The sequence below is a fragment of the Chelmon rostratus genome, chromosome 5 (genome assembly GCF_017976325.1).
Source record: "Chelmon rostratus isolate fCheRos1 chromosome 5, fCheRos1.pri, whole genome shotgun sequence".
Taxonomy (NCBI): Eukaryota; Metazoa; Chordata; class Actinopteri; order Chaetodontiformes; family Chaetodontidae; genus Chelmon; species Chelmon rostratus.
This window is the reverse complement of record NC_055662.1, coordinates 4308172-4329493: the sequence shown is the minus strand read 5'-3', so window position 1 is coordinate 4329493 and position 21322 is coordinate 4308172. Positions and strand designations below refer to the sequence as shown.

The 21322-nt window shown below is 41.5% G+C and overlaps 2 protein-coding genes across 3 annotated transcripts; one reads left to right on the top strand and one right to left on the bottom strand.

The window, feature by feature from the left end:
• The first annotated feature begins 1579 nt into the window (after positions 1-1579).
• On the top strand, positions 1580-16011 carry dgcr8 (DGCR8 microprocessor complex subunit). The gene is made up of 14 exons (XM_041936752.1): positions 1580-1702; positions 2080-3039; positions 4863-5025; positions 6753-6895; positions 8325-8655; positions 8768-8965; positions 9936-10037; positions 10341-10439; positions 11474-11556; positions 11787-11887; positions 12492-12598; positions 12779-12906; positions 13286-13399; positions 14087-16011. Exons 2-14 carry the CDS (start codon positions 2353-2355, stop codon positions 14168-14170), a joined length of 2340 nt encoding a protein of 779 aa, XP_041792686.1. The 5' UTR covers positions 1580-1702; positions 2080-2352; the 3' UTR covers positions 14171-16011.
• On the bottom strand, positions 16007-20799 carry trmt2a (tRNA methyltransferase 2 homolog A). Of its 2 annotated transcripts, none has more exons than XM_041936753.1 (12): positions 20631-20799; positions 19684-20310; positions 19260-19368; positions 18781-18962; positions 18453-18567; positions 18250-18365; positions 18039-18150; positions 17805-17927; positions 17448-17523; positions 17079-17195; positions 16897-16993; positions 16007-16707 (listed from the first exon to the last, which is right to left on the bottom strand). In XM_041936753.1, exons 2-12 carry the CDS (start codon positions 20301-20303, stop codon positions 16533-16535), a joined length of 1842 nt encoding a protein of 613 aa, XP_041792687.1. In that variant the 5' UTR covers positions 20304-20310; positions 20631-20799; the 3' UTR covers positions 16007-16532. The 2 variants fall into 2 exon arrangements, with proteins under 2 accessions (XP_041792687.1, XP_041792688.1); XM_041936754.1 differs by having other exon boundaries at positions 19684-20307.
• Between the last annotated feature and the right edge of the window lie 523 nt (positions 20800-21322).

The window sequence follows — 21322 nt, the reverse complement described above, 5'->3', positions numbered from 1 at the left end:
TATATTTTATTTGAGCTTCCAGTATCATTTACCCATACACGTCACTCATACAATTAGGATGCTAGTTCACCCATTAAATATTTACACTAACTAGCCTGAAGAAAGCTAGTAAGTGGTTTAGAAACTCAAACTGGAGAAGGCTATGTGCAAATACTTAGTATCTATTATCAATTCGTAGTAGCTTTCTATACATAGTTTTGAAGAGGCATTTATTTCCACTAGCTTGTGTACAGAGGGTTATTTCAATGAGAATGCACTTAACAGGCCATCCCTTCGGTTGATGTCAGTTCTTCAGGTACCCCTTAAAAGCAGAGGAACCCGCACTTGATAGGACATGTGAATATGTTTTTTTTTCCCCACCTGTGCTTTGACCTTCTGTCAGGTTTTGGAGCTCTCATAAAGCAGTGTGGCCGTCCTAAGCAGTGTGCAGCAGATTTTATTCTCTACAAAAAGTTTATAGGCCTTTTTCACAGATGACATCTTGACAAGTCACGGTAGGAAATGCACAGGTGACCTGTGATACCTGTGATAAAGCCACATGGCCAAAATCACTGCATTAATTCAAAATTTGAGGTAAAAATTATGTTAATTTGAGGCCCCACAACTTATACAAACTTAATATAAATTAGAACAGTAATTTAAGAATCCATCTCCACTATTCCTGTCTTTTAAGTGGAAATAAATTCACTTTAACTGAAGATCTCTGGGCTTCAGCTGCTGCACTTTGTTACTGATCTGCTACTGTTAGTGAACAGCGACCCCAACTGGCGGTTTGACATAATCATCCTCGTCTAGTCTGCCCCTCAAAACACTAAATACACAATTTATGTGATACTCTGAAATATCAGCTCTTTACCTTCATAGACACTGGTGGTGACAGAATAAAAGAAACCCATATACACAAACACCCTCACTCTACTATACCATAAATGTAGAGTATTTACAGAGACGAATAGTCTGCGTGGCTGTATTACATTGATGTGTCATATGAAAGCAGCTTAGGCGACAGTTAAAAAAAAAAACATTTAAAACTAGTAGCGCCAAAGTTTAGCTTTCAGACACATCACAGAGCAAACATCATTCTTAATTTGGTAAAAGGTTGTGGAAATGCAGCTTCTAGAGACTTGTAGGTAAACCTTGCATAATTATACCTGACAATGCAAATAAGTCCATGACTATTGTTAGTGTATTTTCAGTTCACAAAAACTACTTCAGGTCTTTGCATTCAGCTAGTTTTTGTCCTCCGTACACATATTGCAGTTGACTGGAGTGTATGGTTGACAACCTGTGCAGGTTGTACTTTTACGTTGTTTCCCTGTATCATATTTCTGTTTTTTAAAAATAATATGAAAAGACCGTCAGCAGGTGACGTGAATTCATGCAGGACAAATGTCCATTCAGATGTCGTGGTTGGTCTTGCCTTTGCATGTTGACATGTTGCTCATCGGACAAAATATGTAGCGCCGTTATTTTATTGGCTGACTCGTACAAGTAACTGGACGTTGTAATTGGTCCGTTGATCAGTCAATTACGGGAAAAGCCGGTACTGGGAGGCGGGCACATAACTGGTTTTGCCGCTGTGGTTTTCTTCAAGATGGCGGGGCTGCAATTGAGGCAGTATGGCGGCGCGTCGAGAATTAAAATAATTTAGAAAGGTAACTTAGTTAGGTGCCAATAGGAAAAGGCCGTGTCATATTTATCGGTAAGTAATTCTGTACTACACTGTTTGCAGGCTGGCTGCCTATGTGTGCAGACGCGGATATCTGCACAGTTGGACGGCTGCTTGCTAGCATGTTAGCATTGATGTTAGCGTTACCAGTGGCCCGCTGTGCAGCCAAATACTGAAAAGATGCGTTGATACGAGGTTCTTCCCCCTCGTTTTAGGATGAATTTGCTTGCTATGTGAAGTTTGATAAATGTTAATCGTATTCCTAAGAAAGGGGACCCATACTTCGCATCCGAAATAATTTTTTCGGCAGCTGTATTGTAGTAGAAATACGTAAAATATTATGTCATATTACGCTATCAGTCATAAAGTTGCACTAAGTGACGTCTAATCTCACTGGTCTTCTTTTCTAGCTCCCAGAAGATACCAGTGGAGGATGATCAGTGCCTAGATCCTGTATTAAGCTGAATGCATTGTGATTTCCAATAATTGAGACAGTGATTCTGAAAGCTGTCTACATTAATGAAAAGAACAATGTAGTCAGCTTAGCATTTTCACCTCTGGTACGTGGTCTATACAGGGATGTGCTTCTGCATGCATTCTGGGTTTAGATAAGTCTCTCAACAGGTCAGATTTTAGTATAAATTCTCAGTCTGTGTAAAGTTTTAGTTCGTGATAGAGAAGAAATGGAGATAGATGATGTTCTACCCCCTCTCCCCTTGGAGCCACCTGATGATATTGGCCGAGATGAGGGCAGAGCACCTCCACCACCTCCCCTGCAAACGTCCAGTGACGCAGAGGTAATGGACGTTAGCTCTGGTGGTGATGGATACACATACACCCCAGGGGACGGGGAAGCCCAGCCACAGCAGCCCCACAGCATGGGCTCAGTAACTTTCTGTAGCCACCTCTCAGATGAGGCCAATCCCAGTCCACCGTGCCCCAGAACAGCCCGCCACGCTCCCCCAGTCACCAAGTTTCTACCAGACCTCAAGCTGCTCAGAGATGTTAAGATCAGCGTAAGCTTCACTGAAAGCAGCAGTAGCAAGGACAGGAAGGTTTTGTACACGGGTGAAGGGCAGGAGGGAGGAAGCGATGACTGCTTAGACAGCCTGAATGGTGAGTTGCATGACTCGACTAGTGAGCAGGAGGTAGCTGAGGGTAGCTCTGGAGCAGGAAACATCGCAGGCAGGGCATCGGACGAGGCTGAGGTAGACCTTGAAAACAAGGTAGTGTTCGCAGTCCTGGATGAGTTGGATGACTTCTACGAGAACTTCCTGGATCATGACAATGGGGAACATGGCGGCTTTAAGTCTGAGGTCATTGTTCAGCAGGAGCAAGCAGATGACGAGGCTGTGACTTACTCCTATGAGGTACGTCTTTTCTTTTGTCTGCAGTATCGTTTGTCTTCAGCAGCTACACAACCAATTTGTCCTTTACTGTCAAACAGAAAAAATGACGGCTTAATACGGCTCATACAGTACAGCCCACGCATAAGAGGGTACTATTAGCACCGTATCGTGAAACGCAGCCTCCCCTGTCATCTCAGTGAGACCACTGTGATGACACAGCAGGGGTGTGGACATAGCAACAAAACCACCTGATGGTTAAAATAAAAGAATTGTGCTGCAATGCGTCATCTGGCAATTTTGCTGTTTTCTTCTTCATTCACAGTGTTTTAGATTGGGGAGAAAATGATTGCTGCTGTAATAACATTCTCACAATAGTTTTCTCATATATTACAAACTGGCGTCTTTTTAAAAAGAAAATCGATTAGACATCCAGTGTCAGGCCTTCTCACTAATACCTTCATCAACCTCTCCATAGCAGTGTAGCCTCTGCATTCACGGTGCAGCTTTTGGTGGGAATGCAGCCTAAGTGGTTTTCCAAATCCACACTTCCATAAACCTTGGTGTGTCTTGTGCCAAATAGGATGTTGCTACTTAACTGCCTCCACAGGAAAGAAAACCCAGTTGTATGTAGACATGTGGGTAATTTCAGTTTTATTTAGTGAGATTGGGCTCTCCTCTGCTGTTATTGATGCCTCTACCCAAATACAATGTAGCTGAATGGTATTGGATTTGTGGTCTTCAAAGCATCGGAAATTACATTTGGAAAAAGTCTACAGACACATCTCTTTCCAAAATCAATATCCTGTAACTATAGATAAGTATACATGCCCAGTACTTCTAAATGTTAAAGGTGGGGAGAGTCATTCTGGAGAATGATTGTTGATTTTTAACTCAACACCCAATTGAATACCCCCCTCCCTTCAGTGCTCAGAAGCTAGGCCCCCCAAATTCATTGATGCACAGTCAAAATGTAGAGAGAACAAGACGGTTTCCCTAGAGCCAGCACACCATCTCCAGTGATACTCACAACTCTCCTGCTACTGTACCTAACATCACCACAACAGCATATCTTGGCAAACTACAAAGTAAGCTGAATGTCTGTGTGCAAGTAATTTAATCCGTCTTCATGCCTTTGGAAAACCTCACCACATTATGGTAACACAATGTCACCTGTTTCTGATTGTTTGCCATTTGCGTGTGTGCGTGTGTGTGTGTGTTCTTTTTTCCAATCATAGGCTGCAGGGAATAATGGCACAAATTAATTGAAACAAAAAAGAGTACAGCTAGAACTGAATCAAAGGATGGGTAAAAAGCCAAAACAATTAAAGGATCAGAAAAGTGACTGATGTAATGTTTTCTTGATTTGACATTGCATCACATGCAACCTTTTCTGCATCAGTAAAAGTGACTGGTTAAGCCAGGATCTAATGTTGCATTAGTAACATAAATTCTGTTGTTGTCTGTCGTTGTTTAAGAAAGTGAGATGCTGGAAGAGGTTAGTGCCATTTTAATTTGTCCCATTAAATGTAGGGCTTTTGAGTCAAAAGTAATCAACGGGCATAAAGAAGGAATCAAAACTGCTACAAAAAAATATCGTTTACTTTGTAGTTTATATGGATTCAGTATTATCTTTCTAAATTCAAAGGTATTTTATGATTATGCTTTAAATTGGAACTGATCATTTTAACCTCTATTGTGTAGACTGCTGTGTTTTGTTTTATGTTTGTCCTCCGCCAATTGTTCACCAATGGCATTGCATCAGTTCTTCTCAGGCGAAGCATTCAAAACTCCCTTTGTCTGGTGACCCATCCTTCTCTCCCGGCCTTAACCACTGACTCTTCCAGGAGGAGTTTGACAATGATGTCGATGCGCTGCTGGAGGAGGGCATGCCAGTCCCAAAAAAGATGCGTCCGGCAGAGGACAGATATGCCGGGGACAGTGATCATCAGTCAGATGGTGAAGGAGGTGTTCAGCCCATGATGACCAAAATTAAGACTGTCCTGAAGAGTGAGTGGTGGATCTGTCTGTTCAGGGTTGGGTACTATCAAGAAACCTACAGTTGAATGTAATTTCAATGCTATGGGTCACAATATGATATTATGTTCTGAACCAGGGGTGGGGAACCTTTTTCCAATCATGAGCCATTGCAATTTTTATAACATCCTTCTAGGACCATACTGAATTATTGAACACACATCACATGATGGCTGGAACTTCTTTGGCAAGGTGTCAGATGGTAGTGATAATGGTGCTACTCACAGCGTTTCTAGGTTTGGTTCAGTCAGTGTTGAGTGGAACAGAGTCTTTGAAAGAGTCAGTTTTGAAAAGAGCTACTCACAGCGGTAGGTTGTCCCAAACAGAAACGCAAACTTCAGTCCATGTCTCAGAATGGGAAAATCCTCAGGATGTACATATAGAAGTTGAGCAGAGGGAGGATGTTGTATCTGGCTTTGAGCTTGTCATTGCTTTGCAGGTCAGTGATTTCATGCTGTAGGTTTTCAGGCTCATCAGCTGGTGCCACATTAAACAGTGTACCAAATGTGTTCAGGTTCTTTTGTTTAATTTTCATGTCCTGAAACCTCTCACCAGATGCCTGAGGGTGTTTTCTCATTCGGCAGCATATTCAGATGTCTTAGCAGCTTCTGTTCTTGCAGAGTAATAGAATGCACATTTTCATTGATGACATGTAACCAATATTTTATTATTATATTTGTATTTATGAGCTGCCTCACAGGCCAGATTAAATGGGTTTGCAGGCTGCATATGGCCTGGAGGCCGGATGTTCCCCACCCCCTGCTCTCAACACTACATGCTCAATACATATGTGTTAGGTATGTTACATAAATGTATTTTGAGGTGAACTAATATAAAATATATCCTAGTATCGTTTTTTTATTTATAGTATTATGCAGTTGTGTGCATTGCTGACATAGGTTACATGGTTACTCCTGGGAAAATTGGTTAGCTGAAGTGGGAAGATCTGCACAACTAAAATGAACAACTAGGTATTCCTTTTTTTCTGTGTTGTAGTGCTCTGAAATAGTATTGCAATCAGAACATGCTGGTTGGCAACTTTGACACATGCACACTGGTGGTGGTCAGCTGGTAAGATGTAAAACTCCACATACATGGACTCACTGAACTAATCAGGTTTGAAATCCTAATTGTGAATGAGTAAACGTTTGAGTCTGAAAAGTATAAGCATTAGCATAAATATCACAGATTCTAAAACACTCTTGTTTTAAAAATGAGTCTCCAAATAGCATTTCTTTCTTTACTATATCAAACAAGATCACTGTTCAAACACTGCAGATCAGAGCTGAAATCATTGTGAAAGGTTTGTGACCTTAAGTACAACATGGTGTGATACTTCTATAATCCAACAAGCTGGAAGAAAAACAAAGTAGTGCTGACATGCAGTGTGCATGCATGTACAACAGAGATAAACGGTTCTTTTTCCCTAGTCTAATGTTGATACTCATTTATTTGTTGACATTTTACTGCTTAATGTGATTTACCTAATACCAATTGTAAGTGAGCTGTTTTTCACATTTATTCCACGGCTGAGGTTAATTGTAGCTCAAATTGAAGATCTCTTGACTCCTTGTCCAACAATTACGTGTATCAATTTTGTGATAACACATAATAGTTTTCAAATAATTATCAGAAAAGCTTACCACATAAAGTAATGGTGTAGTCATTAGTGTCTGCGTTTACATCTCCCCTTGTGCCAGGCCGGGGGCGTCCTCCCACTGAGCCTCTACCTGATGGATGGATCATGACATTCCACAACTCAGGCATTCCAGTCTACCTGCACAGAGAGACCAGGGTGGTGACCTGGTCCAGACCCTACTTCCTTGGGACCGGCAGTATTAGGGTAAGACCCAACACAAGTGTCCTGTATAATTTTTGCAGGGGTTTTGACCTTATTATTTTTGGGTACACCTCTGTGTCAGCTCTCTAAACAAAATAGGTAGTTCCATATTTTGCTCCTGCCACCAGTTTGTTAATCATTTTAAGTGGCCTTTAGTAGTTCCAAGTTCTGGATATGATGGGCTTTGTGGTGTGTGTTTGTGATATTTATTCAATTTAAAAAAAATAACACCCTTTACATGGCAATAGAGAAGTTTTTTTTTTTTTTTTTGCTTTAACATGTCATTTTAAAGTAAATGTTGATTGTGCTTAATAGCCAGAATAATGACACCATCTGCGTTTAGATTGATTCCCTGTAAGCCTCACTTTCAGTATGCACTTGTGCATGCCAGCGAGTGCGATCTCCAGGGAAAATGAAGGCCGACTGACGTTCCAGTCAGGCTGGCACTGATTCTGTCTGCTTCTGTGCCTCCTTATAGACTAAATGAATGAACTCACCCATGCTTCTATTCTCTTTACTCCCCCTCCACCCCAACGCCAACCCATACTGTCTGTGAACAGTTTCCAAAAAACAGATTTTCAGTTTGGTTGAAGTCTGGACTGTGCCTGGACCATTCTAAGACATTAGCGTTATTTGCCGTAAACCATTACAGTGTAGCTCTCCTCTTCGGGTCATTGTCTTTCTGGAAGATAAACCAGTGCTCTAGACCCACAACTCTTCCAGACTGAAACAGGTGTTCTTCAAGCATTGCCCTGTAGTTGGCTCCACCCTGCCCTCAATCCTGACCAGTTTCCCAGTGCCTGCTGTTTCACTGTGGGCCTGGTGTGCTCAGGGTGATGTGCAGTGCAGCATTGCGTTTTGCAGCAGGACCGCAGGACAAGTTCAGTTATGGTCTCGTCTGACTATGTGAGCACCTTCTTCCACGTGTTTGCTGTGTCTCCACATTGCTTTTAGCAAACTCCAAAAGGAAATCCTTATGGCCTTCCTTCAGCAACAGTTCTCTTCTCATCACTCTTCCATCAAGGCCAGATCTGTGGAGTGCATGACAAACAGTTGTCTGTGGACAGTCCGTCAGTTTTGTTGGATGGCCTTCTCTTGCTAGACATTCTTTCCATTTTCTAATGATGGCCCTGTGAGATAGTGAAAGATTGAGATTTTCTTTTTATGACCTAAGCCTGCTATGTACTTCTCATCGACTTTATCCCTGATATGTTTGGTGATCTCCTTGGTCTGTCATGGTCATGATGCAGCTTTCTTTCGTATGTTCTCTAACAAACTCGGAACAGGTGTATTTATACTAAGATTAAATTGCACTCAGGTGGGCTCTATTTGACCCAAATTAAAGTTGGGTCAGGTGACTGAACAGACAATTGACAATCTGACAATGCTGTGCAAAATATTCAGTTTCAACTCTGTCTTCGTTTTGAAACAGAAACATGACCCTCCTACCAGCAGCATCCCATGCCTGCACTACAAGAAAATGAAGGAACAAGAGGAAAGGGAGCTGAATGGAGAGGGGACACTTAATGTAGTGGAGTTTCCAGTCAAGACCGGTGAGGAGACCAATGGTGAAGAAGGATCTGGCAGGACAGAGGCTACAGCTGAGGAGCAGGATGACGCCCCTCCCTCCAGTCTGACTGACGGTGGCCCAGACGGAGAAGGTAACAGCCTGCAGGCTAAAGACTCCGAGCCCTGTGACACTGCCCAAGGAGCCTTAGGACAAGTCAAGGCCAAGGTGGAGGTGTGCAAGGACGAGTCCATAGGTAAGGACTTTTCATCGTACATTGCCAGTGGCAGACTTTTAAAAGGTCATAATTATGTTTTTGCTGTCTTTGGTCTAACTTATAAATCCATCTTTATAAAACGTCCTCACAGAACTTGAAGACTTTCGCCTGTACCTCGAAAAATGCTTTGACTTTGAACAAGTCACTGTAAAGAAGTTTCGTACCTGGGCTGAGCGAAGGCAGTTCAACAGAGACATGAAGAGGAAGCAGGCAGAGTCAGAGAGACCTATTCTGCCTGCCAACCAGAAACTCATCACACTGTCAGTCCAGGATGCACCCACTAAGAAAGGTCTGTGGATTTCATACAACTCATGCTTTTTAAGAAGAAGCAGGTGTTATTTGTCACTATCAGTAACCAATGAAACCATCATAAGCAACTCAAATTCATTTATCCTTACAGGTACTGTCTGTGTAGCCTATGACTGTGTGCCGTAGTCAGTATAATTCTTATCCCTTTTAGCCTGTCAAACTAACAAAGCATGGATCATCTTTTACTTTTTCTTGATACCTCTGCACCATAGTTAGAGGAACTTGTAATTGTCAGCTTTATATTTTTTATTGAAAGGATAGAGGTCAACATCAAAGTTATGGTCGTAATGGTGTCATTCACTCAAACATTCAATAGCCTCGGCAGTTTGTTGTTTAAATACACTCATGTGACAAGTCAGTTTAAAATTGTCATGAGTATTAATATGACTTAAGTATGGAAATGCTTTTGTATTAACACAATTGATTTAATGTGTACACTATCTTAACATCAAATTATGTCAAGCAGGCTGTTCATTGCTTAAAACAAATTTGAGAACAAACCACACGGCGCAGAAGGAAGAACTGCCAGCTTACCCCTCTGATGGAGGGTGTACCTGTTCAAATGCTTTGAACTTGGGATGTCAGCTATAATGTCATGTTGGATAATACATGAAAAGCAGCTCGGGATAGACAAGGGACATGGAGCACAGATAAACAAAAAGATCATTAAAAATAGAAGGAAAAAAAATACTGTATAAAAAAATGTATACCTGATAAGGATGCTTCGTGAATGTTAAGTTCAATATTCGCCATGAAGGCTTTGACTGGATGCCAAATGCCTGTCACAAATGACCTTGACTTTTTGTTTAAATGATATCTCAAATCTTTCATGTGTAATACAATGTTCAGGTCCTTAAGCCCCATTTCGAAGCTCCACTTCACTAATGCCATAAGTGTAGTAAACTTTAAAAAGTCTTTGTTGATTTATTTCAATTTTTCCGCTTTAACAGAATTTGTCATCAACCCTAACGGAAAATCTGAAGTTTGCATCTTGCATGAATATATGCAACGTGTCCTCAAGGTTCGACCTGTTTACAACTTTTTTGAATGTGGTAAGTTTTTCTTCTCAAAGTGTCTTGAGGTATTTTAAGTCACAGTTTCACACTTGCCACTCTTGCCTTGTCAGAAATACATCATTATTTACAAAAATAAACACTCATTGTCCTATGTTGTCTCTGGTACATATCATGACGTGTCAATCAGCTGTTCATTCTACAACCCAGTACACATTTACATTCTCTTCCTCTGTGGTCACTTAATGTGCATGTACCCATGTTGCTTTTAAGGTTTTCAGCTGTGTTCAGAGTGTCACCAGCCATGTGAGTGAAACCAAACTGAATTTGTTTGCTCCACAGAGAACCCAAGTGAACCCTTTGGAGCATCAGTCATTATAGATGGAGTTACCTACGGCACAGGAACTGCAAGCAGTAAAAAACTTGCCAAGAATAAAGCTGGTAACTTCTTTTATTTACAGTACGTAGCATTGTGATGACGGTCGGTCTGTGTATGTCACAACTGAATATACACTGTATTAACTCAGAGACAATGTGAAGGTGAGGTCCTCGAGGAGTTTTGAAATCCCCATAGTTGTTAATATTTTGTTATTAAATCAGTTGGTAAAACAACTTGGTCCTGATGTGTGCTATCAAACTATATTTTAAACATCTTGCATCACAGTCATTCATCTTTGTGACAACTTCCCAGATAAAGATTCTGATATACCGTATTTTCCACACTATAAGGCGCACCTTCAATGAATGGCCTATTTTAAAAACTTTTTTCATATATAGGGCGCACCGCATTACAAGGCTCATAGAAAGAAACTACTGTACTGTGGTGTCTGGGGTTGCGTTATGCATCCACTAGATCAGGGGTCGGCAACCCGCGGCTCCGGAGCCACATGCGGCTCTTTCATCCCTCTGATGCGGCTCTTGAAAATAGTTAATGAGCATTTATTTAAAATGTATTTTATTTTAGTTCATTCATTTTGAAACAAACACCGCACGCGCTCACAGACAGTTTGCGATCCTGCGTAAAGATGCAGGTGACGGCGCACAGCGCTGATGTGCAGACGCTGGGCGCTGAGGTTCAGGAGCAGATATTTTAATTGCCTATTATTTAGCATATATTCATATTTTTTCATTGTTCAGTGAAATAGTCATTTTATTATTCAGGTTAACAGCTGACTGCACGCGCCAGTAAAAGGATGACGGCACGCAGAGAGTGGAATGCCCTTTACACTTTTACCGCTATTACTTCGGCCATGCCCCCTGACTACGATAGCCATAATTAACCAATATTGATCCATATAAAAGGCGCATCGGATTATAAGGCGCACTGTCGGTTTTTGAGAAAATGAAAGGCTTTTAGGTGCGCCTTACAGTGCGGAAAATACGGTATATCTATATTCAAACTATATACAGTAGATGTTTGCACTCTAATACGCGACTATTTCTGCCTGCACTTGTAATTTTCCTGTAAACGTCAGCTCGAGCCACACTGGAAATCCTCATCCCTGACTTTGTGAAGCAGACCTCGGAGGAAAAGCCTGTTGAGGGCGATGAACTGGAGGTATGTCTTTTTTTCCTATTTTGACACATATTCATGCTCTCACCTGTAATCTTTTTCAGTGAAGTGAAATAGAGTAGGCTAAAGTTCAAGTGTGCGTCCCCAACATTGACGGTAGGTAACACTAGTTTTGACAGTAATTATCGCCTAAGGTAGAGTTGTTACCCTTGAAAGTTGATGCATCTTTAGCGGTAACACAACAGTGGTGACGTTACATGTACTCTGCTCCACAGTATTTTAATCATATCAGTATAGAAGACTCAAGGGTGTATGAGCTGACCAACAAAGCAGGACTACTTTCGCCATATCAGATTCTTCATGAGTGCCTTAAAAGGTAAGAGCCACCAACACAGTACATCTATGATTATCTGGTAGTGTCATTTCTTTCTACTATAGCTGAGGTAGGTTTGGGCAACACTTCAATTGTTTCATATATTGTCTTTCATTAGAATCACACAGTGATTATATGATCATATTGTGTTATTGGTTTACAAAATTTGGTCGTCCATATTAATGCTTCCAAATCATCTGTAGTGAAATGAGTTGAATAGCTTAGTCTGATAGAGTGCATCACAGTGGAGCACAGGTGATTGCGCAGAATACAAGTGCCATGATTTTATTTACTTTTCTGGATAAGTGGAAGAAAGTGGATGGATGGATGATTTTATTTACCATGTTGTGATATACTGTATGTTAAAGTTAGTTATGTGTGTGTTCACTCTGCTGTTGAGAAATGGTTGAAACCTGTCTTTGTTGTCATTCCCAATAATTTTTATACAACCTGTCACAAAAACTCCTCCACCTTTAACTGTTGCTAACTTTTATGTTATTTTTGATGGTAATGTTGCAGCTTAACATTTTTCTCACTGTTGCCAAAGGACAGCAAAGTGCCTGGTTGTAGACATGTTTTAAAATGTACTGTTTGCTCTTCCATGTAGAAACCATGGAATGGGAGACACCAGCATTAAATTTGAGGTGATCCCAGGGAAAAACCAGAAGAGTGAATATGTGATGACATGCGGGAAGCACACTGTGCGTGGCTGGTGTAAGTACTCAGTAATCCTCGTCTACCCATGTGGTGAGACTGAACCAGTCGATGTGTAGAGCTGAAGAGTTGGGTGATTATTTGAATTACCTTGTTTTACCTTGGGGAGCCAACTAGTCTTTTACAGACTAGTAAGGTACATGAAGCTTTCAGTGACGTCTTTTGTACATTTTCCACTAGGCAAGAACAAGAGGGTTGGCAAACAACTAGCATCTCAGAAGATCTTGCAGATGCTTCATCCCCACGTCAAGAACTGGGGCTCACTGCTGCGTATGTATGGCAGAGAGAGCAATAAGATGGTCAAGAAGGTACGTCCCAAATGTTTGGTGTCATTTATCAGTCTCTTTTGTGTGAGGATGTTATTTACATTAAATATTTCATATCTGATTTGAAATATCTTAAGAGAATAATTCTGGTTCTGAGGATTGTATGAACTTTGTTTTCCAGTTTACATAGTCCTATTTGCCAGTATACACATTAAGGTCACCATTCAAACCCTGAAAGCAGTTAAATGTCTGACAGCATCTCACTCCTGTGACTTGCTGTAACAGTCCACTGGCTGACTTTACTACCTGCCACATCAGAGAACAGCCAGTGACATGTAAATAGCAATATGCTGTTAATAAAGATGAGGTTTTCCATTATGCAACATGTCTCCATGACTTTAAAACAACTGATCTTTTGCAGGAGAACTCTGACAAGAGTGTGATCGAGCTCCAGCAGTATGCCAAAAAGAACAAGCCAAACCTTCATATCTTGAACAAACTGCAAGAAGAAATGAGGAAACTAGCCAGACAGAGGGTGAGAATGATAGAAGATCTTTGTTTTAGTGTAATTTCAGTTCTAACCAGTGTTAAATATTGTCTTCCACATCTCCTGTCAAAACCGTTCTTAAGATGATGTGTGACTGGGTACTTAGATTTTCTTTTGTACTGGGTTTCTAACATATATAAAAGTGTGCTAATAAGCCAAAGTAGAAATCAAAGCAGACATTTCGACTTCTTGCCATAATACAATCACAGGTGTTGTGAATGACATTAAAGATGGCTCTGTTATATTTACGTGTCCCAGTAAGCCGTGACAGTGAGCCAACGTGGCTTCTGCCATAAAAGAAGCTGTATTTTCTTTCGGAGTGTAGGACTTCTCAAATGAAGCCTAGAGCTGTGTCTTCCCCTGCCAAGAACCAAACAGGTTTATTTGTTGTAAATTACAAATTGTGTCACCAGAGAGCTCATTGAAGGAAAGAATGGTTGTAGTTTTGATACAAAGATCAGAATTTCATTTGGGCAAACAGGAAATCTGCAGTGTCTCTGCAAGCTGGGCTCAGATGTTCTTCTCTGTTGTAGCTACATTGATGCTTGATGCCTGGGCTTACATTGCCACTGCCAGGATTTGGGTATTTTAGAATTGAGAATAGCTTTCTTGTTTTCAACATCTTTTGGAATGTACTCCTCACGTTATGGTTCCTTTATTGTATTTCTTTACCAGGAGGAAACCAGGAAGAAGCCCAAGATGACCATAATGGAGTCTGCCCAGCCAGGGAGTGAACCCCTCTGCACTGTTGACGTTTAAGTCTCTGAATCACTGATGAACCACGGCACTGAAACCCAGTCACTGTCTGACACCACCATCCGTCACTTAATTATGCATCACTGAGATCCAATGGCAATATAGTTAGACCAGGCCGGTAGAACTGCTTGCTTCCTTCGCCCACGTTTTATTGGTTCAGCTGGTAGATGTGAGGGTAGGACTAAATGCACTAACGGACAGTAGAGCAAATATCTTCTACCTCTCTAGATGCATCCTCGCTATGGCACTACAGGAGAAAAAAAAAAAAAATCACCCGGGGCTGCAGAGAAGCTAACCTGACTTGATAACATATGAACTGCATCAAAATAAAAATGCATGCTTCTTTGACCGCAAAAAAACACTGCACACCTTGGTTTTATTTTGAAGTGTCGTTTTCAACGGTCACAATCTTAGCGTGCCAGCTCCTATTAGTTTTGTTTGTGCTTCAAGTATTTGAAAGGGACTACTAATACTTGTGTATTTATACCATTCATTTAATTGGGAAACAACGTTACATGTTTATTGGGTATTTTAATGGTAGTGTTATGGATGTTTTGGGTGATGAATAGAAAATATGCCGTTTTGTTTTTCCTCCAAATGGACAGTTGCTGTCTTGGTTTGCACGATAAAAACATGCGTTGTGAAGTGGTCACTTTTCAGAACTATTGTTATGCACTCGTGTCCTGTCAGATATTTTTGTTGACTGATCATGCTGTTGGTACAGGAACCAACTGCGTTTGGGATTCTGGGGGTGACTTTTGTACGCGGAGGGACTTGTTGCCTTTTTTTTTCTCTTTTGCTTTGGCATTACAAGATACTGGCCCCCTGCTCCCCTGCAGTAAACCTAAGCACTGGGCCACAGATTATGGTCGTGTGTTTAAAGGCTCATTTCTTTTATGCTCTTTGTTCTTGCTAGCTTTTTATTAAGGTACTTATGTCATGCACACCAACTAACCACTTGGTACATTTCAGTAGCTTTTCAGTTTTGGTGCCCTTAAGAGATCATGTTGGCTACATGTTGCCTTAGTTAATTCATTTCATGAAGGGCTCAGAGTATATACTAAATATTGGACCTACACCCTTCAACAGGAAGTGGAAAGACCAAGCCCCCTTTACTTGATAAAGCATTTACTCTTTAGCCAGTTGGTATTTTAAAGAAGACAGCCGGTTAAACATCAGATACTATGGGGGAAATGCCTACAGCATGTGCAGATTTTTAAGACTTGTCTTAATGGATTGTGTATTTTGTGTACGTTTGCCATCATTGTGACAGTCGATCATATTTTCTGACCACAGGTAGAATACATTTTTCAAAAGGCAGCCTTGCGAAATGTAGTTGGTACACTGACATGAGCAAATTACGATCAAGTCATTTAGTCCGACACAAGCTGACGAAACTGTGTATACCAAAGCTTACATACAGTCTTATGCATTTTATAGAATAATGTTGCTGCAAACTGTACAGTAGAAACATCTAACACAGGACAATACATAGTCGTTACTTGCTGGAACAAAATAGAAACTGCTGTGCATTCTTTGTCAAGTATTTGGCCTGTGGTTTTTCTACAGAACATTCAAGGACACGCCACAGTTTAAACACCAGGCTGTAGTGATATTGTAGATTGCTTTAAGAATGTGCTTTCCCCTTTGTGTGTTTGTCGTCTTGCCAAGTGTGTGTCAGTGTGAGGAGGAAAAAAAAATACTGCTTTTACATGTGTTGCTGTTGAGTTGTACCAATGTATTGTTTGAGATGTTGCTGCCTAGAAAATGAAGTATGTATTGCAACCTCAGCTCCATGACTTCAGTGATATTTGTAATGCAAAATAAAATGTCTTGACTAATGACTAGAAGGCCTTTATTTTATTCAGTCACAGAAAGATCCAACCATTTAACAAACTGAGGTGGCATATTAATAGGTGAAAATGTTCAGTCCATAGTGCCCCACTGTTATTGCATTGTCCTTAATGACAGTTAAACAATGTTTCAGGAAACCAAAAACTTTTTTTAAAATCTAGGTATCTTTATGGTTTTACGACATAGCTCATAAAATAACATTTTTAGTGAAGCTAGCTGATTAAGGTTCTCAAACTAAATAGGTAGAACAGGACACAGTCCATAACACTCAGTTAAACAGATATAGTACAATACAGACTGTCTCAACAGTACAGGTTTTATTTGATGCACAAATTAATATTCCATTATGAAACGAGGACTTAACAGTATGAGACAGTGAGTGGTAAACTGCTATTTGAGTGAACTGACCCTTTAAAGTGTGACAGAGGAAAGAATGCTATTCTAATCAGTCGTTTTGATAATGAGGGCGTAGGTATCGAGAGCCCATGCTGCCTATCAAACTGTACCGGGGCTAAGACCCCGGCCCTTCCTGAGTGCTGCTGCCCTGCTGCTGGGGATTGTAGTCCACTCTCTCCAGGAGCAGAAGCATCTCAACGTGCATGGTCTGAGGGAACAGGTCCACGGCCATGGCTCGCACCGGACGGAAGGGGGCCCCATGAACTCTGTTGGATGGCGCCCTGCACAGACTAAAAGACAAAAAATTCCAATATGAGACTATTTTATAGAACTGGTCACCTTTCAAAATCACATCTGGTATGACAGTAGAAATATTAATTCAGGGTTTTGTTTTAAACGTATTCGCTAATAACCACCAACAAACAGATGTAATCCTGACTACGGCTTTAAAAGAGCAAAATTAAAACCCACTGACTCACTCAATGAAGTTGTTCATGGCTGCCTTTGCGTTGCATGCCACATAAACCAGCCTCTTCAGATGCTCTGCCCTCCTGATGGCAAGTATCACCTTGGAATCTGTGTTTAATTAAGACGAGAACTCTTAATGTGTAACATCTTGAAGAGAGTGTAATTCATTTCCGCATTTTAGCTGTTGACTCACGTAGGCCTGCCCTTGGTGGATCCACAATGGCTGTGACGTTGGGCGACATGAGCGCATTGAGGATGTTGGGGAACACATCTTCAGCTTTTCCACAGTGAAACTCAACATTACTGAGACCTTCAGATACAAACAAATGAAGAACTGGTCAATAAAAAAACGAATATACACTTATGTGATAAACTAAACTACTGGATTATTATGACCTTTATGCTTTTACATGCTGACAAGAACAACATTGAGAGGGAAACACTGACAAATTCACATGTCTACAATAAGTTTGGAAAAAATATTCACACGCCAACCTTGATCATTACTGACCTCATCACATTTCATACACAAATCACAGGCAAATGTCATCTGGTCTTTTACCATTGAGCTTTGCATTCACTTTGGCATCCTCCACTGCCTCCTGGCACAGCTCGATCCCAATCACCTTCTTTACCCTCTAGAGACAAAAGTCAACAAAAATGTTAAAACTGCCAGACGCTTCGTTTTCATCCCTGGAAGAACATTTCAAAAGGTGTTTGGTTTGCAACCCTTTCCTTATGTCTGTACAAACCCTGACACAGCACTTTGAAATGGTGCAGTGTGGTATTAGAAATCTTAAACTAAATAAAGGTACAGTATATGACATGGATGAAAAACACAAGCTGCAGGAGACATATGTAATCAAAACAACAGATTTGGGTGAGTTAAGTTTCTGTTACAGACGAAAACTAATGTCACCTTAGCCAGAGAGATGCCGATGGTCCCTGTCCCACAGCACACGTCCAGCACTGTGCTGTCCTGATCCAGCTGGGCCCATTCCCCCACAGCGGAGTACAGCACCTCTGCGGCTCCTGTATTCACCTGCCAGGTAACACAGACACACTCAACACTGGCACAGTTTGTGTGGACACCAGGTGACTGATTACAATTACATTACATTACATAAGAGTCTTTGGGGTAAACCTTGCTGACCTGGAAGAAGGAATGAGGAGATATTCTGAACTTTAGACCCAGGAGCTCCTCGTGAATGCAGCCCTCTCCAGCCACCAGCTCGCAGGGCAAGTCCTCCAGGTTGGGAGAAGTCCTTGGAAGTCAAAGAACACATATTAAGTGGAGCACTCAGAGATTTTCACACTGAAACCTTCACTGATACTGTCAGTCAACTTCTCAGGTTTTTTCTTACCTCTGCCCCTCTCTAACAAAGTAAAGAGAGGTTACTCCGCTGTCTTTCCCCTCTCCTTCTGTAAAGTGCTTCCTCATGGAGCTCTTCAATGCACTGACTTCTTCTTCTTCAAGTTTCTAGGGAGTCATTCAACAAGTAAAATAGATCAGACTGGTACAATGAAACGGGCTGACACTCAGTTTGTAAACAGAACATTTCCTCACCTGGGGGTTGAAGAACACTACAGCCATGGCTTGTTTGGTCCTCGTAGTCCGCACAGTCAGCTGCTTCCAGTGTCCTTCATATGTTTCAGGACTGTACACAGAGTATGGTGTTGTCCTGTGTGCAAGATAACAGCGAGATTAAATGCATGCATTTTCAAAAAGGAGATACAAACAAGCACATTATCCAACACCAGCTAACACAATACAGTAGCCAGTGGAAACCTTTGCTAAGATTGCCCATGTTCAGTTTTTAAGTCTCAGTCTAAAATGTGATGGTAGTTGTGATTTCCACATCCATACCCTGCTGTGGCCTATCATGTAATAATACCTGATGAACTTCTGAAACTCGCTGACCACTCTCTTGGCCTCGGCCGAGACATGGCACGTCTCAGCCGGCCCGACCACAGCGCAGGAGCCGCCTTTATATTTCCCCAGGCGGAAGCCGATGGTCTTATCCTCGCTGTCTGCACCCACTGAAATGAGGAACTCGCACTTGTTCCTGTACTCCGTCTGCCATGATACAGGTAGAGGAATATGAACATGATTAGAAGGATATTAGATACTACTGCATTACAAGGTGTAAAAACCACACAACATACTTTTGTAACTCAGATCTTAAGTGTTATGAAAAGTCATGTTTTGTACAAAGTGGCTGCCAGCACTTCATAAAGCCGGGTTATTGTGCTTCTTAAAAATGCAGTGATACTTGTGCATGCTTCCTGTGTGTAATCTCGGATATAGTGTGTGTGTATTTGCAAAGGTATAACAAATTTGTGAAGTGACAGATTTATCAACGTGTAAATATACCTGTGTAGGAGATGGTCGGATAGCTTCCAGAGGACAACACATTTTGTTGTATTTCCCTTTCTGTGCAAACAGCCATGGCAACATGGCTTTGTTGGTGCTGCCGATCTCTCTGGAAAAGAAACAGTGCCGTATTGATGGATATTTTCTATAGCAAAATGCCCCCCAGGGAGTATTGGGCAGTTTTTGCAACAAAGTGACACATCAAAATAACCTTTTTTTGTGGAGGGTTTTAATGTGATATTTTAATACTATTTTAAGTGTTTTCTACTGATCAGAATGAAAGATCGTTCCATAAATATGGTGTTGGCCTCCAATAATGTGTATTTAGTCAAAATCTAGTGCCGATACATGAAAAGCAGACCTGTTACGGACACACATGTCACCACTTGTATGCATCAGACTCCACACACATGACACCACTCACTTGGCCAGCCTCTGCAGAACCCCCACCACCTCCTGCTCCTTCCTCCTCAGCTGCTCCTCATAAGGCACGTTCCACAGAGGAGTCACCACGTTGGCTATCTGGACACTGAGCGGCTCCTCCTCCTCGCCCCCCTCTGCTCGTTTAGACGGGGGCTGCCCTCCCGTGCCCTCACCCTCCTCCTGCCTCCTCTTCCTCAGGATGGGGTCTGCTTTGGGTTTGGCCAACCTGACGCTCAGCACCTGGCCCTTCCACTGCATGCCGTGAACCATCTTCATGGCCTTGTCGCGCTCTTCCTCATTCTTGAAGGTGACGAAGGCAAACGTCTGCTTGCCAAACAGCTTGATTTTGTGCGGGTTGAGGCGGTGTTTGGCCAGGAACTTCTTCAGGTCGTTGAAGCCGGTGAACTTTGGTAGATTCCGGATCTCCACTTTGTAGATCTCAGACGTGAAGAGGTCCTCTTTGATGTAGCGGTACATGCTGGGGTCAGAGGCCGCCTCGTTCTCCCCCTCTTTCATATCAGACTTGACATCATCATTGTTGGAGTCCTGGGGGGGGTCATCAGGCCTCTCCTCCTCTGAGGGTGGAGGATTAGCTCCTGGGCTGCCACTAACATCTGCCATCACTCTGCTGGGTGACACAATTAACAAACCAATTACAGAGAGACTGATTTCACATTTTAAAAGGCGCTGCAAGACACTAGCTTTGTTTATTTGTCTTTTTAGCTGCTGTGTTCAAACATAAAATGTGGTTTCAGAGACATTGTGGCTTTTTAGTAATCTTTTAAATACACTTCAAAAATCCAGATGTAACGGTGAACATGACAAAAGGAACGCTTACATTTTAAAGCAGCTACACATAAATGCATTCATTGCTTTTACAGACTTGAGTTTTAGCAGTATGCTAAAAGCTAATGTTAGCTTAAAGCTGAGGTGGCAATTAAAACTCACCGAACTTGCGTTTTTTCTTGTATAAAACAAAAACGGTTTTTCAGTTGGTCTCTATCGTGTTAAGTATCAGCCATGGGCACATTCATTGACGGTCCAGGTAATGTTTTTCAGGTGCTTTGCCGCCGTGCATTTACTTTCAATTCCACTTCTCACTTCAACATCCAGGGCGCTGCCATGTTGATTTAACCACGTGGAGCCGTGAACTCTGAACTTTGTTAAAGTGACAGTCGTCATTTCGAGGCTCCAGAGTCATGCCGATACTGTTTGATTTTTCACGTTTTAAAAAGGCTTTTTAACCCCATGTTTCAGGTTCACTGTGAGCAAATTTGTTCGATTACTGGAATTCTGTTTAAATTGCATGCATCGCTACAGCACGTTGAAATGACAGAGGTCATTACACCTGCATTCACTGAGGCCCCATCTTACACAGGCCCCAAGTTCAGGATCTAGTTGAGGATCTTTATACTGTGCTCAAATGTTGCATTTACACAATAAATGTGTGCTTTGTGAAGTTACAACAAATACATACATGATGCAGATACAGTGGGATAAGGAAGGAGTCAATAGAGGCTGATAGCTCATTGCAAATTTCTCCTCGGAGATGAATAAAGTATCTATCTATCTATCTATCTATCTATCTATCTATCTATCTATCTATCTATCTATCTATCTTTAATAGCGTACTAAAAAAT

Coding starts and splice junctions, on each gene's coding strand:
- dgcr8 (XM_041936752.1), top strand. CDS start 2,353: ATGGAGATAGATGATGTTCTACCCCCTCTCCCCTTGGAGCCACCTGAT. Junction 10,038..10,340: donor TTACAACTTTTTTGAATGTG/GTAAGTTTTTCT, acceptor TTTGCTCCACAG/AGAACCCAAGTGAACCCTTT. Junction 10,440..11,473: donor ACTTGCCAAGAATAAAGCTG/GTAACTTCTTTT, acceptor TGTAAACGTCAG/CTCGAGCCACACTGGAAATC.
- trmt2a (XM_041936753.1), bottom strand. CDS start 20,303: ATGGCAGATGTTAGTGGCAGCCCAGGAGCTAATCCTCCACCCTCAGAG. Junction 18,366..18,452: donor TAGTGTTCTTCAACCCCCAG/GTGAGGAAATGT, acceptor ATGACTCCCTAG/AAACTTGAAGAAGAAGAAGT. Junction 16,708..16,896: donor GCCATGAACAACTTCATTGA/GTGAGTCAGTGG, acceptor TTTGTCTTTTAG/TCTGTGCAGGGCGCCATCCA.